The sequence below is a fragment of the Cucurbita pepo genome, chromosome LG08, assembly GCF_002806865.2.
Source record: "Cucurbita pepo subsp. pepo cultivar mu-cu-16 chromosome LG08, ASM280686v2, whole genome shotgun sequence".
Taxonomy (NCBI): domain Eukaryota; kingdom Viridiplantae; phylum Streptophyta; class Magnoliopsida; order Cucurbitales; family Cucurbitaceae; genus Cucurbita; species Cucurbita pepo.
In genome coordinates, this window is record NC_036645.1 from 779,219 (window position 1) to 792,853 (window position 13,635).

At 39.7% G+C, this 13,635-nt stretch overlaps 3 protein-coding genes across 6 annotated transcripts; 2 read left to right on the plus strand and 1 right to left on the minus strand.

Annotated features, from left to right (window-relative positions):
- The first annotated feature begins 106 nt into the window (after nucleotides 1-106).
- Nucleotides 107-5,506, plus strand: LOC111800518 (putative disease resistance protein RGA3). Its single transcript, XM_023684247.1, has 2 exons — nucleotides 107-529; nucleotides 3,615-5,506. Exons 1-2 carry the CDS (start codon nucleotides 409-411, stop codon nucleotides 5,471-5,473), a joined length of 1,980 nt encoding a protein of 659 aa, XP_023540015.1. The 5' UTR covers nucleotides 107-408; the 3' UTR covers nucleotides 5,474-5,506.
- A 48-nt stretch (nucleotides 5,507-5,554) lies between these two features.
- LOC111800519 (probable glucan endo-1,3-beta-glucosidase A6) lies at nucleotides 5,555-10,609 on the plus strand. Of its 4 annotated transcripts, XM_023684248.1 has the most exons (7): nucleotides 6,475-6,944; nucleotides 7,093-7,252; nucleotides 7,334-8,013; nucleotides 8,712-9,243; nucleotides 9,519-9,769; nucleotides 9,847-10,368; nucleotides 10,443-10,609. In XM_023684248.1, exons 3-7 carry the CDS (start codon nucleotides 7,959-7,961, stop codon nucleotides 10,478-10,480), a joined length of 1,398 nt encoding a protein of 465 aa, XP_023540016.1. In that variant the 5' UTR covers nucleotides 6,475-6,944; nucleotides 7,093-7,252; nucleotides 7,334-7,958; the 3' UTR covers nucleotides 10,481-10,609. The 4 variants fall into 4 exon arrangements, 3 of the variants coding, with proteins under 3 accessions (XP_023540016.1, XP_023540017.1, XP_023540018.1); XM_023684249.1 differs by lacking the exon at nucleotides 7,334-8,013; XM_023684250.1 differs by lacking the exons at nucleotides 6,475-6,944; nucleotides 7,093-7,252; nucleotides 7,334-8,013 and adding an exon at nucleotides 8,557-8,636.
- A 342-nt stretch (nucleotides 10,610-10,951) lies between these two features.
- Nucleotides 10,952-13,208, minus strand: LOC111799704 (MLP-like protein 43). Its single transcript, XM_023683152.1, has 2 exons — nucleotides 13,001-13,208; nucleotides 10,952-11,554 (listed from the first exon to the last, which is right to left on the minus strand). The coding sequence occupies exons 1-2, from the start codon at nucleotides 13,182-13,184 to the stop codon at nucleotides 11,274-11,276; spliced, it is 465 nt and encodes a 154-aa protein (XP_023538920.1). The 5' UTR covers nucleotides 13,185-13,208; the 3' UTR covers nucleotides 10,952-11,273.
- Nucleotides 13,209-13,635: the final 427 nt, after the last annotated feature.

Consider the following 13,635-nt stretch of genomic DNA (forward strand, 5'->3'; position numbering starts at 1 on the left):
GGGTCTAGGGTTTAGAGTTTAAAAAAATGGGTGAATTTCCACGTGGTTTCCTCGCACATAAATATTAATTAGAGTCACTAATTACCTTTTCTTTTTCTTATTGACTTTTCCACAGACGTTCTGGAAGCTGACTTGAAGTCGTCCTCCTCCTTCCACGACGGAGAAAATGCAGTTCCACGCCAGTGAGAAAACCAGCAGAGTTATCGCCGAACAGTCGCAGAAATGGCCGGTTTCATCTCGACATTTGCAGTGTAGGAGATTCTGAAGAAGGCATTTGGTCTTGCAGCCGAGCAAATTCATCTAGCCTGCCATTTTAAGACGGAGCTCACCAAGCTCTGCACCTCTCTGCACCTCGTCAAAGCCATTCTTCGCGATGTCGATCAAGCGAAGTCCGATCGAGAATCGTTCATGATTTGGGTCGCTAAGCTTCAGGGTTTAGCCATCGATGCCGAAGTTATAATGGAAGAGCTCTCCTACGAGAATCTTAGGCGCCAAATTGACGTCAATGGAAATCCCAAGAAAATGGTATGTGTTAGTGAAATAGGGATTTATTGAATGATTGATGAGAAGATTGAATTATGAAGAGCAAGAATGCTCCATATTTATACAGAGAATACAAAAGATATTCAGAAAATCTACCTAAAAATCTGGAGAAAATCTGGTAACAAACCAGTAAACAAATCAAAATAAAATCAAATCAAATCAAAACTAAATCAAATAAAAAAACTAGATCTAACTTCTAACTGAGATTTAATTAGATACTAACTGACAGCAATCTAAACAAATACATGATCTTTAACACTCCTCCTTGTTTAGATGCTGTGAACTCCAAGCTTTTTCTGAACACCCATCTTGCTCAAATTATTTTTCTGTTAAGAGGTCGATTAACCAACTCCCAGATTTTGTTTTTCTCGATCACTGAAAGCTCCTCCTCGGACAGGTGCATCATCAACCAAAGCATCTTGTCGTTCATCTTTAGACTCTTCTAACATGCTACCAAAGATTAAATTGTTTGGTGCATTAGAAATCAGATTCACCTTCGTCAGTTCTTCCCAATTCCATTGCTCATTTCCAGCAAAATGAACATCTTGGCTCACAATAACACAACTAATGTGTGGTTCAAAAACTCTGTAAGCTTTGGATATAGTGCTATACCCAACAAAGATGCTAACTTCTGACTTTTTGTCAAGCTTATCACGCTCGACCTGTGGAATGTAAGTGAAGCAAAGACACCCAAATACTCTAAGGAACTTTAAAGAAAGTTTATAACCATACCAAACCTCAAATGGTGTCAAGTCCTTCACAGCTTTTGTTGAAATTAGATTTTGCAAACACATAATAGTGTTTCCTGCTTTTTCCCAAAAACGTTTTGGAAGATCCTTCTCATGAAGCATGCATCTCGTTATCTCCATTATGAATCTATTCCTCCTTTCATTGACGTCATTCTGTTGAGGAGTGTATGGTGCTGTCAATTGATGCTCAATTCTAGCCTCTTCCCAAAACCTGCTAAAAGTTTCTAAAGTGTACTCCTTGCTATTATCTGATCTTATAGTCTGAATCAAGCATGCACTTTCATTCTTAACTTTGGCTTTGAATTTCCAAAATACACCCGCAACTTCTGATTTTTGCTTCAGCAAGAATATCCAACACATTCTCGTTAGATCATTAATAAAAGCAATGTAATAAAGATTACCATTTAATGATGGTGTTCGCTGAGGACCACAAAGATCAATATGAACCAGCTGCAGTTTTTTCGAGACTCTCCATGCCTGTTTAGGAAAGGGTTGCCTATGTTGCTTCCCAAAAATACAAGCACGGTAAGGAGGCATGTCATCATCAATGTTAGTGAGTTCTTCTACCAACTTCTTTGACTGCATCTGAAGCAAACCTCGATGATGAAAGTGTCTAAGTCTTTTGTGCCAAATCTCAGTGGCACTAACTCTGGATATAAAGGCCGTCGGATTTAGAGCAAAGCTTTTTCCTTCCATTTTGACATTGAACAAGTCTTTGCCACTAGCATCTTTGATCAAGCACTGCTTATTCTCAAACAACACTTTATAGCCTTTATCAAGTAACTGACCAACACTTAAGATATTTTGATCAATTTTAGGCACAAATAAAACATCTGGAATAAATTTTGTACCTTCATAACTTGTTATAGCTACTGTGCCTTTACCCTTGACTTCCAAGTGTTCACCATTGCCAATCCTCACTCTCTTATCTTCTTCGGTGTCTCTTAATTCCTCAAAAGACTCCTTGTCATATGTCATGTGATTTGTGCACCCACTGTCAATCAACCAGCTCTCGCTTGATTCTTTGCTTGAGGAAGAAGTGACCATACACAATTGATCTTCTTCTTCTTCTTCTTCTTGATCAACTATCTGTGCATCTACTTCTTTCACCAGATCTTTGGCTTTGCAGATCACAGCTTCATGTCCAAGTTGATTGCATTTGGAGCAGAAGGCGTCAGGTCTTCTCCAACACTTGTATGGTGGATGACCTTTCTTCTCACAATGGCGGCAAGGTGGATAGGATTTTTTGAAACCTCCTCCTTTTGTCTTCTGATAATTGGCAGATGAATCTCCATACGTCAATTGATTTTTGAAATTTTTATTGTTTTTATACCTGCTGCTGTCTTGATGCTTAACACGTAAGGCACCTTCAATCACTCCTTCTTGCCTCATAGACCTCCTTTGCTCTTGTGCTTGTAAAGCATTCAAGAGCTCTGTAAGAGAAATCTTTGACAAGTCTTTGGTGTTCTCTAGAGTAGTAATGGTGGCTTCAAACTTCTCTGGAACAGTGACTAGCAGCTTCTCAACGATCCTTGAATCATTTAAAACAGAACCAAGCAATCTCACCTTGTTGGCAATACTGAGAAGTCTGTCAGAGTACTCTTTCACCGACTCTGACTCCTTCATCTTCTGCAACTCGAAATCCCTAATCAAATTTAGGGCTTTCATTCCACGAATCCTCTCATCTCCTTCATATTCGGCCTTGAGATAATCCCAGATTTCCTTTGCTGTTTTGAGGGACATTATTCGCATGAAGATCATTTGTGATACAGCGGCAAATAGGCAAGCTTTCGCCTTTGATTTCCTTGTCTTCTTTTCCTTCTGTAATTTGATTTGTGCTACAGTAGGATTTGCTGGAAGCGGAGGGACCTCGTAATCCTCTTCTATTGCTTCCCAAAGATCCAAGGCCTCCAAATAAGTCTCCATACGAACTGCCCACATTTGATAATTGTCTCCATCGAAAATTGGTGGTGCAACAGCGGAAAAACTGGATTCTCCTCCCATTTTGATCTCACAGATCCCTTAAGAAGATAGCTCTGATACCAATTGTTAGTGAAATAGGGATTTATTGAATGATTGATGAGAAGATTGAATTATGAAGAGCAAGAATGCTCCATATTTATACAGAGAATACAAAAGATATTCAGAAAATCTACCTAAAAATCTGGAGAAAATCTGGTAACAAACCAGTAAACAAATCAAAATAAAATCAAATCAAATCAAAACTAAATCAAATAAAAAAACTAGATCTAACTTCTAACTGAGATTTAATTAGATACTAACTGACAGCAATCTAAACAAATACATGATCTTTAACAGTATGTGATTTCTTTTCATTCTCTAATCCCTTGTTGTTTAGGTTGAAAATGGCTCATAAAATTAAAACCATTACCCAAATTTTGAATGAGATTAATGTGGAGGCAAGTGCTGTGGGGGTTGTTGCTAAAGTGAATGAAAGAGTAACGAGTGGTAATAATGGGCAAATTCCAGAGACTGATTCATTTCTTGATGAGTTTGAGATTGTAGGAAGAGGGGTTGATATATCAAGAATAGTTAGCATAGTTCTTGACACTACCACACACGACAGGATCTCTGTCATTCCTATTGTCGGGATGGGTGGTCTTGGAAAGACAACAGTGGCTAAAGCAGTCTTTAATCATGAGCTTGTGGAAGCTCATTTTGATGAAACAATTTGGGTGTGTGTGACTGCAAGTTTTGATGAGAAGAAGATTTTAAGAGCAGTTTTGGAATCTCTTACGAACTTTCCAAGTGGTTTGGATAGTTTGGATGCTATACTTAGAAGGTTACAAAAGGAGCTGGAAGGGAAGAGGTATTTTCTTGTGCTGGATGATGTATGGAATGAAAATTTTGAACTGTGGAACAATTTGATGAGTCTTTTGCTAAAGATTACAAATAGTGTTGGGAATAGAATTCTTGTGACAACTCGGAGTGAAGAAGCTGGAAAAGTCGTGAAGACGTTTCCCGTTTATCGTTTAGCTAAGTTATCAGACGATGAATGCTGGTCGATATTCAAGGAAAGAGCGTCCCCAAATGGTCTACCACTGACTCAAGAGCTGGAAGTTATGAAGAATGTGCTTGCTGAGCAGTTTGGAGGCATTCCATTGGTTGCAAAAGTCGTGGGAGGATCCGTACAGTTGAAGACAAGAAGAGAGACTTTGTTGATGTCAACATTGGAAACCCTGATTATGAATCCGCTACATAATGAAAACGATATCTTGTCTATCTTGAGATTAAGTGTGGATCATTTGCCGAACTCGTCGTTGAAACAATGTTTTGCCTATTTTTCAAATTTTCCGAAGGGATATAACTTTGAAAAGGAACAACTAATTCAATGCTGGATGGCTGAAGGGTTCATTCAACCTTCTGATCAAGCAGGCAATGAAACCATGGAAGATATAGGAGACAAGTACTTCAATATCTTACTAGCTCATTCCTTATTTCAAGATATTGTCAAAGATGAGAATGGAAAAATCACTCACTGTAAGATGCATCATCTTCTTCATGATCTTGCATATTCTATCTCAAAATGTGCAGCATTCGGTTCAGATGTTATTGGTTTAAATGATAGCGTTTCTCAAATTCGACAATTATCCTTGATTGGCTGTGAGAATAATGTACCTTTGCCTTCTATAAGGAGTATGCGGAACTTACGTTCTTTGTTCTTGGACAGAGATGTCTTTGGCCACGAGATTATAAGTTTCAAGCGCTTGTGTGTTCTAAACATATCGCGATGTGAAATCCATAGCTTGCCAACGTCGATCGGAAGGTTAAAGCATCTACGGTATCTAGACGTTTCAAATAATATGATAAAGGAACTTCCAAAATCTATTGTTAAGCTTTACAAATTGCAGACCCTGAGGCTTGGTTGTTTCCATGGAGAAGCCCCCAAGAACTTCAGGAAACTGATCAGTTTGAGACATTTCTATATGGATATTAAAAGACCGACGAATAGGCACATGCCCTGTTATCTAGGTAGGTTGGTTGATCTTCAATCCTTGCCTTTTTTTGTTGTTGGCATGGACAAGGGCTCTCATATAGAAGAGCTTGGATATCTGAGCCATCTCAGAGGAACATTAAGGCTTTATAATCTTGAGTTTGTCAGAAATATGGGGGAAGCCATGACAGCTAAGTTGGTGAAAAAGGAAAAAGTGTACAATTGAAACTATTATGGAGTGATCAAAGAGAAGTTAGTGATGACCATGACACTGCTGTTTTAGAAGGACTTCAACCACACAAAAATCTCCAATACTTGAAACTTGAAAACTTTATGGGAGAACTCTTTCCAAATCTTACTTTTGTTGAAAATTTAGTGAGGATTTCTCTGAAAAACTGTAGCAGGTGTCGAAGAATCCCGACATTTGGACATCTGCGTAATCTTAAAGTTCTTGAGATTTCTGGATTGCACAACTTAAAAAGTATAGGGACTGAATTCTATGGAAATGAAAATGAAGGGAGAAGTTTGTTTCCAAAGCTGAAAAGATTTGATCTTCTGGACATGGAGAATCTGGGACGTTGGGACGAGGCAGCAGTTCCATCGCATGTTGCGGTTTTCCCTTGTATTGAAGAGTTAAAAATTCTTGACTGTCCGAGATTAGAAATTGTTCCTGATTACTTCTCGACTCTCAGGACGTTAGAAATCGACGACGTTAACAACCCTGTTTCGCGGAACACTCTGCAGACATTTAAGCTACTTGGCATAATACACTCAGGCAGTCTGAGTGGTTTGCCTGAGGAGCTATATGGTAATCTGTCATCTCTCGAGGAGTTTAAGGTTTGGTATTACCATCACTTGAAATCCTTTCCGACCATTGACTGGCTCACTGATCTTCTGAAATGCAAGATTGGATATGACACAAAATGGACAAGTAATCAAGCTGATGAGCTAGAATCATACATGTCTGTAAATGAATTGTCTATTGTCGGCTACCACGATCTAACGTCGACCCCGGATATAAAAGCATTGCAGGATCTTTCATCTTTGACGATCACTGGCTTGAAGAACTTGCCGAAAGGATTTCACTGCCTGACTTGCCTGAAAAGCTTGTCAATTGGTGGGTTCATGGAAGGGTTTGATTTTAGGCCTCTTTTACACCTTGAATCTCTTGAAAATCTAGCATTGATAGACTTTGGCGNGTCGACCCCGGATATAAAAGCATTGCAGGATCTTTCATCTTTGACGATCACTGGCTTGAAGAACTTGCCGAAAGGATTTCACTGCCTGACTTGCCTGAAAAGCTTGTCAATTGGTGGGTTCATGGAAGGGTTTGATTTTAGGCCTCTTTTACACCTTGAATCTCTTGAAAATCTAGCATTGATAGACTTTGGCATTGCAGAAAGCACACTTCCAGGCGAACTTCAGCACCTCACTGGCTTAAAGCATTTGAAAATTGTTGGCTTTCAAGGCATTGAATCTCTACCAGAGTGGTTTGGAAATCTTATCTCATTGGAAACTTTGCACCTTGAAAGTTGCAGAAATTTGAGAGAGCTTCCAGAAGCTATGGGTTGCCTTGCCAAATTGGAAGAACTGCGCAGTTTCAATTGCCATGAGCTCAGGCTTCGCCAAGAAGAATCAGAATGGTCCAAGATTTCGCACGTTTCGAGATTCATATCGTTCAATTATTGGGTCGATGAGTAAGTAAATGATAACCATGTTTTCAAATTATACACACACCATGAACTTAGGAGAACAAACATGAACACGTGCCCGGATACCACTTGACACAGACACGGCGACGTACTAAGTATGTGGGTGAAATCTAACTTGCTGCTTTGATAATAGGGACCAACAGAGGGTTCAGTTCAAAGTCTGCCACAAGCCTAGCTAGTGGCTCATGTCAGGAACGAAGCATGGAGAACAATATTGATATGAATCAAGACATCTCAATCGATTCATGCCATGCATTTTGTGATGAACAAAGTGGCTACATGAACTCATAAAGGTACCCCTTCATCTCTTGTCTTTGGTCTGTTTTGAAGTCTTATACTTAAAACTTAATGATTTAAAATATTTTTTATTCTAGATTTTGAACAATAAACGAGGAATATAATAAGATATTAGATAGAGAAAGAGTAAGGCCCAACTTCCTCGCTGGCACACCGCCCAGTGTTTGGCTCTCTTTGGCTCGTTATGTATTGTCGTCAGCTTCATGATTTTAAAACATGTCTACGAAGAAGAGGCTTCCATATTCTTGTAAGATAATGATATGGGATCTCACATGATCAACGATATGGGATCTTACATGATCAATGATATCCCTGTATAGATAATGAAAAATGATCAACGATACCTGTTTAGAAAATGAAGAAAAGGGTGACAAAAAAATTGAAACGTACTTCTTGGTCGTGATTTGTACGATCCATTTAGTATAATAAGAAATAATGAAAGAACAAAAAGAAAACCTCTCACCTTCACATCTTTAATTTGGTTTTAGCATTCATGATCTTTGTCTTTTGGTTTAAGAAAACGACATTCCCTTTGTCACTTTGATCCATATTGTGTTCTTGTTGGTTCTTAATTTTTCAAAAGAATATGACTTTCCTTTCCTATTTAGTCATCGTCTTTACTCTTCCATCCTTCCCTCTCCTTTTAAAAGCTCACCAAAACCCACTCATAATCCCCCATGTTTAACACCACAAGTTCTAGAGATGCCAACTTTTTCTCTCAATTTCGTCCTTCTATTCTCTCTCATTTGCATCTCGGGTACGTAACTTTCTTCTACTTTGCTCTTTAGTCCCTACGTTTATTTCCTTTGATGGGTCTCTTTAATCTTGTTTTTGAAATAGATTCCCCACTTCGGGGTGAGGAGTTCGAACCTCAGAACTCTTAGGTAAGAGTGTTCGTGGGTTGAGTTGAATCAGGTTCAGACTTTTTTTATAATCCAAACAACCTTTATTAAAGTATGAACCCAACCCAAAGTAACCATAAATTCTTTGGGTTTGGTTGGTTTTCATTTATTTGAATCAAACCCAACTCAAATAAGTTCATATCTGTGAGAGTCCCACATTGGTTGGAGAGGGGAACGAAACACCCTTTATAAGAGTGTAGAAACCTTTCTCTAGTAGACGCATTTTAAAGCCTCGAGGGGAAGCCCGAAAGGGAAAGCCCAAAGAAGACAATATCTACTAGTAGTGGGCTTGGGCCGTTACAAATGGTATCAGAGCCAGACACCAGACAATGTGCTAGCAAGAAGGCTGTTCCCCGAAGGGGGTAGACATGAGGCGGTGTGCTAGTAAGGACGCTGGGCCCCGAAGGGGGTGGATTGTGAGAGTCCCACATTGGTTAGGGAGGAGAACGAAACAACCTTTATAATCTCAAGTGACTTGGTATATAAATTTAATTTAATCCCATTTATAGTCTCTTTATTGCACTTTGTGTAAAGTTTTTGAGTCTTCATATAGGCGCAGAGATTTCAAGCAAGATAGGTATCAACTATGGCCAACTTGGGAGCAACCTTCCACCTCCAAGCCTCGCCATTGAAATGATCAAATCCATGAAAGCCGGCCGAGTGAAGCTTTATGATGCCAACCATGAAATCTTGAGACTTTTATCAGGAACAAACCTTCAAGTCTCCATTATGATACCCAACAATGAAATTTCAGACATTGCCAACAACCAGACAAGATCAGATGAATGGATCCTAAACAACGTTGTTCCCTTTTATCCTGATACCATGATTCGGTTCATTCTTGTCGGCAATGAAGTTCTGAGCTATGCATCTGATAGGGATCGCCATGTTTGGACTGACCTTGTGCCTGCCATGAGAAGGGTTTGGCAGTCCCTCAAAGCTCAAAACTTGCAGATCATTAGAGTGGGAACTCCGGTGGCTATGGACGTTTTGGAGACGTCGTTTCCACCGTCTATTGGGACGTTTAGATCGGATATTCGACGTACTGTGGTGGCTCCGATGCTGGAGTTCTTGAATGAAACGAGGTTAGTTTATGCTAATAGATAACCTATAAGAAGTGAGCGAAGTGAGACGGAGTGGGGATTCGGCATGGTAGGGAGCGAGGACGGAGACGGAGAATATAATCCCTGTCCTCGTCTCCTTTTAGCTAACGAAAAAAAGTTTCTCCCCATTCCTTCTCTCATTTCCTTGTTCAAATGAGATTCTCCACCCAGTTCGAATCGGGTTCTACTTTCTCCATCCAGTCCGGAACGGGTTCTACTTCGGCCCCGATTAAATTGATACTTACATTTCTTGACAGGTCTTTCTTCTTCGTGGATGCATATCCATATTTTCCATGGTCAGCAAACCCCATGGATATCAACTTGGATTTTGCCCTTTTCAATGGAAACTTTGAACAGATCGATCGGGGAAGTGGGTTGGTCTATACTAATCTCTTGGACGAAATGCTGGACTCTCTTATATTTGCCATGACAAAACTTGGCTACCCGGATATTCGCCTCGTGATATCGGAGACCGGGTGGCCAACCACCGGTGATATCGAACAGCCAGGTGCTAAACAATCACTTGACTCAAAAGTTTAAACCAATCATAGTTTGTAACATATTTAACCATTTATCAATAATTAGGCGCGAATCTCCTCAACGCGGCAATGTATAATCGAAATCTAGTAAAGAGGATAATGGCAAAGCCTACAATTGGGACACCAGCGAGACCAGGGGTGGTTATACCGACGTTCATATTCGCTCTCTTCGACGAGAACCAAAAGTCAGGGCCAGGGACGGAGCGACATTGGGGGCTACTGAGCTCGGACGGGAGTCCAAACTACGACATCGACTTGACGGGAACGAAGTCATCGGTGGAGTATGATCCGATACCCGTGGTGGAGAACAATGTGCCATTCAGAGGAAGGTTATGGTGTGTGGCAGCGAGAGGCGTGGATTTGATGGAGCTCGGGGCAGCAGTGACCGACGTGTGCAACGGAGGAGACGGAATATGCGAGGAGCTGACGCCGGGGAGGGAGTGTTATGAGCCAGTATCAGTGCATTGGCATGCAAGCTATGCTTTCAGCTCATATTGGGCGAGGTTTAGGAGCCAAGGAGGAAGCTGCTATTTCAATGGACTGGCTGAAGAGACAACTACTGATCCTAGTGAGTTAAAAATTGTCTCTTTTCTGTGTCTAAATTCATGTCTTGTCTCTAATATTGTCTCAAAACTTTGGCAGGTAGCGGTCTATGCAGGTTCCCAAGTGTGATATTCTAAAGAATGTATTTTTTTTTTTTTTTCATTTTTTCCCCAAGGGAGAGATTTGCATAGTCAATTTTATATTTAGGAGATTTATTTTTGGAACAATTTTTGTATCTTTTTTTATATGCCTTTCAAATTAATAAAGGAAAAAAACTGAACATTTTGATTTTCAAATTTTATGAAAAGCCTAGATGCCAAATGATAATTATCGGAAGAATTGTTAGTAAGTACATGACAAACTCGAGAAAGAACATTTGGAAGCTGTATAGTGGGTAGCAAGTACATGACAATCCCGAGAAAGAAGTAGGTATCATGTACATGACAAACCTGAGAAATAACATAGGGAAGCTGTACAGTGGCTAGCAAGTACATGACAAACTCGAGAAAGAACATTGGGAAGTTGTACAATGGCTAGCAAGTACTTGACAAACCCAAAAAAGAACATTGGGAAGCTTTACAGTGGCTAGCAAATTCATGACAAACTCGAAAAAGAACATTGGAAAGCTGTACAATAACTAGCAAGTACATGACAAACTCGAGAAAGAACATTGGGAATTTGTACAGTGGCTAGCAAGTACATGACAAACCCGAGAAAGAACATTGTGAAGCTGTGAAGTGACTTTTGAATTTCACTTCAAATCTTATCCTTATATGAAAATATTTATAAATAAACCGACAATATCATTACCATAAAACACAACCAAACATCGAAGCAAAACATAGATATAATCGACAACATAGTAAAACCTGATTTATTTATGTAACATCATAGCGTGGAGAAACGCCATGGTCGTGGTCGTGGTCGTGGTCATGCCACTTCATTGTCTTCCATAAGGTAAGCATCAATGCCTTTGGACAAAGTAACACATAATTGAAGCAAGCCATGGGAGTCTGGAATCCCATGGTGCAATTTTTCATATTCTAAAGTCCAATGAACAACGCTTCCCTTCTCCTTTGGGATACATTGAAGCTTAAACTTGAAGCTCTTATATTGATGCAAAAGGCATCCTTCAATGGCTGTGAGAGTGATAGAATTGTTCTCTTCATCAACCGCTTCAATTATCTCTTTGCTTGCCACAACCTTCCCATCTACAAATTAAACTCGTGTTATTGTTCTGTACACGAGCTGGGTTGAAGAAATCTCGTCAACTAACTCTAAATTTCAGGTTGGGTGGGTTAACCCGAGCAACCCATATACAATTCACAACCCAATTCAACTCAACCTTCTATTTTCGAGTTGGGTCGAATTGGATCGTATCATTAACATTAGTTACAAACGTCAAATATTCTTAATATCATAATAATCTTAAAAGTAGTATAATGTAGGGTTGCGTTGTAACATATTTTCGAGTTGGTTGGGTTAGTTGGTCAGGTTGACCTAACAAAAAAAGTATCAACCCACGAACCGACCTGAATTTTCGATTTTTGAAAATTTCAACTCAACCCAACTTTTATCGTTTAGGTTGGGTAGTCTGAGTTTGTTGGATTCTCGGGTCATAGGATGAGTTGTAACATATTTTCGAGTTGTTTGGGTTGGTTGGGGCTGACCTAACAAAAAAAAAATATCAACCCACGAACCGACCTGTATTTTTGATTTTCGAAGATTTCAACCCAACCCAACTTTTATCGTTTAGGTTGGGTAGTCTGAGTTTGTTGGATTCTCGGGCCATATGATGAGTTGTAACATATTTTCGAGCTGGTTGGGTTGGTTGGTTGGTCAGGTTGACCTAACAAAAAAAAAAATATCAACCCACGAACATACCCGAATTTTCGATTTTAAAAAATTTCAACCCAACCCAACTTTTATCGTTTAGGTTGGGTAGCCTGAGTTTGTTGGATTCTCGGGTCATATGATGAGTTGTAACATATTTTTGAGTTGGTTGGGTTGGTTGGTCAGGCTGACCTAAACTGACCTCAATTTTCGATTTTCAAAAATTTAAGCCCAACCCAACTTCTATCTTGGGTAGTNAACCCAACTTTTATCGTTTAGCTTGGGTAGTCTGAGTTTGTTGGATTCTCGGGTCATATGATGAGTTGTAACACTTGGGTCATATGATGAGTTGTAACATATTTTCGAGCTGGCTGGGTTGGTTGGTTGGTTGGTCAGGCTGACCCAACAAAAAAAATATCAACCCACAACCGACCCGAATTTTCAATTTTCAAAATTTCAACTCAACCCAACGTTTATCGTTTAGGTTGGGTAGTCTGAGTTTGTTGGATTCTCGAGTCATATGATGAGTTGTAACATATTTTTGAGTTGGTTGGGTTGGTTGGTCAGGCTGAGTTTATTGGATTCTCGGGTCATATGATGAGTTGTAACATATTTTCGAGCTGGTCGGGTTGGTTGGTTGGTTAGGCTGACCCAACAAAAAAAATATCAACCCACAACCGACCCGAATTTTCAATTTTCAAAATTTCAACCCAACCCAACGTTTATTGTTTAGGTTGGGTAGTCTGAGTTTGTTGGATTCTCGAGTCATATGAACAGTCCTACTGAATAGTGTAAAGAAAGTAAACATCGAAAAAATGATAAACCATGTGAATATCTCCAGACGATGATAGACCCGACTTTGCCCCATTCGCCTTCGAGTAGATCAACGCCATGTATGTCTGTAGAGAAATTGGAAATATGATGAGGCTTTTGGTGAAATATTTCATGAAACTTAGAAGCTGAAGCAGTGATTTCTACGTCAGCCTCCACCTTTCCAAAGAGGCCCATGGTGTGCTTGGTTCTTGGAGTAATGCATTGCTAAACATGTCTCATTTATAGAGAGGGTTTGGTTGCATAGCCATGATCCCATTGGGCTAGCACTTTGATCAAAATATGAATTATTGTAGTGTCATCCTATTTAATTATGTGAGTAGGAATTACGTGCAAAAAAATAATTTAGAGCGTTGGTTTTGACCACCGATCGAAGCTGTGAGATCCCATATCAGTTGGAGAAGGGAACTGAACATTACTTATAAGAGCGTGGAAATCTCTCCCTAATAGACACGTTTTAAAACTACGAGCCCGACGACGATACGTAACGGACCAAAGCAGACACCGATAGCAGTGAACTTGAGCTGTTACAGAAGCACACCGAAACTAGTAATCGAAGTAGAATGAAACATTCACAAAACACACTTCTGGAAGACAGTTATTTCTTTTCTTTTTCAAGCCACGAACG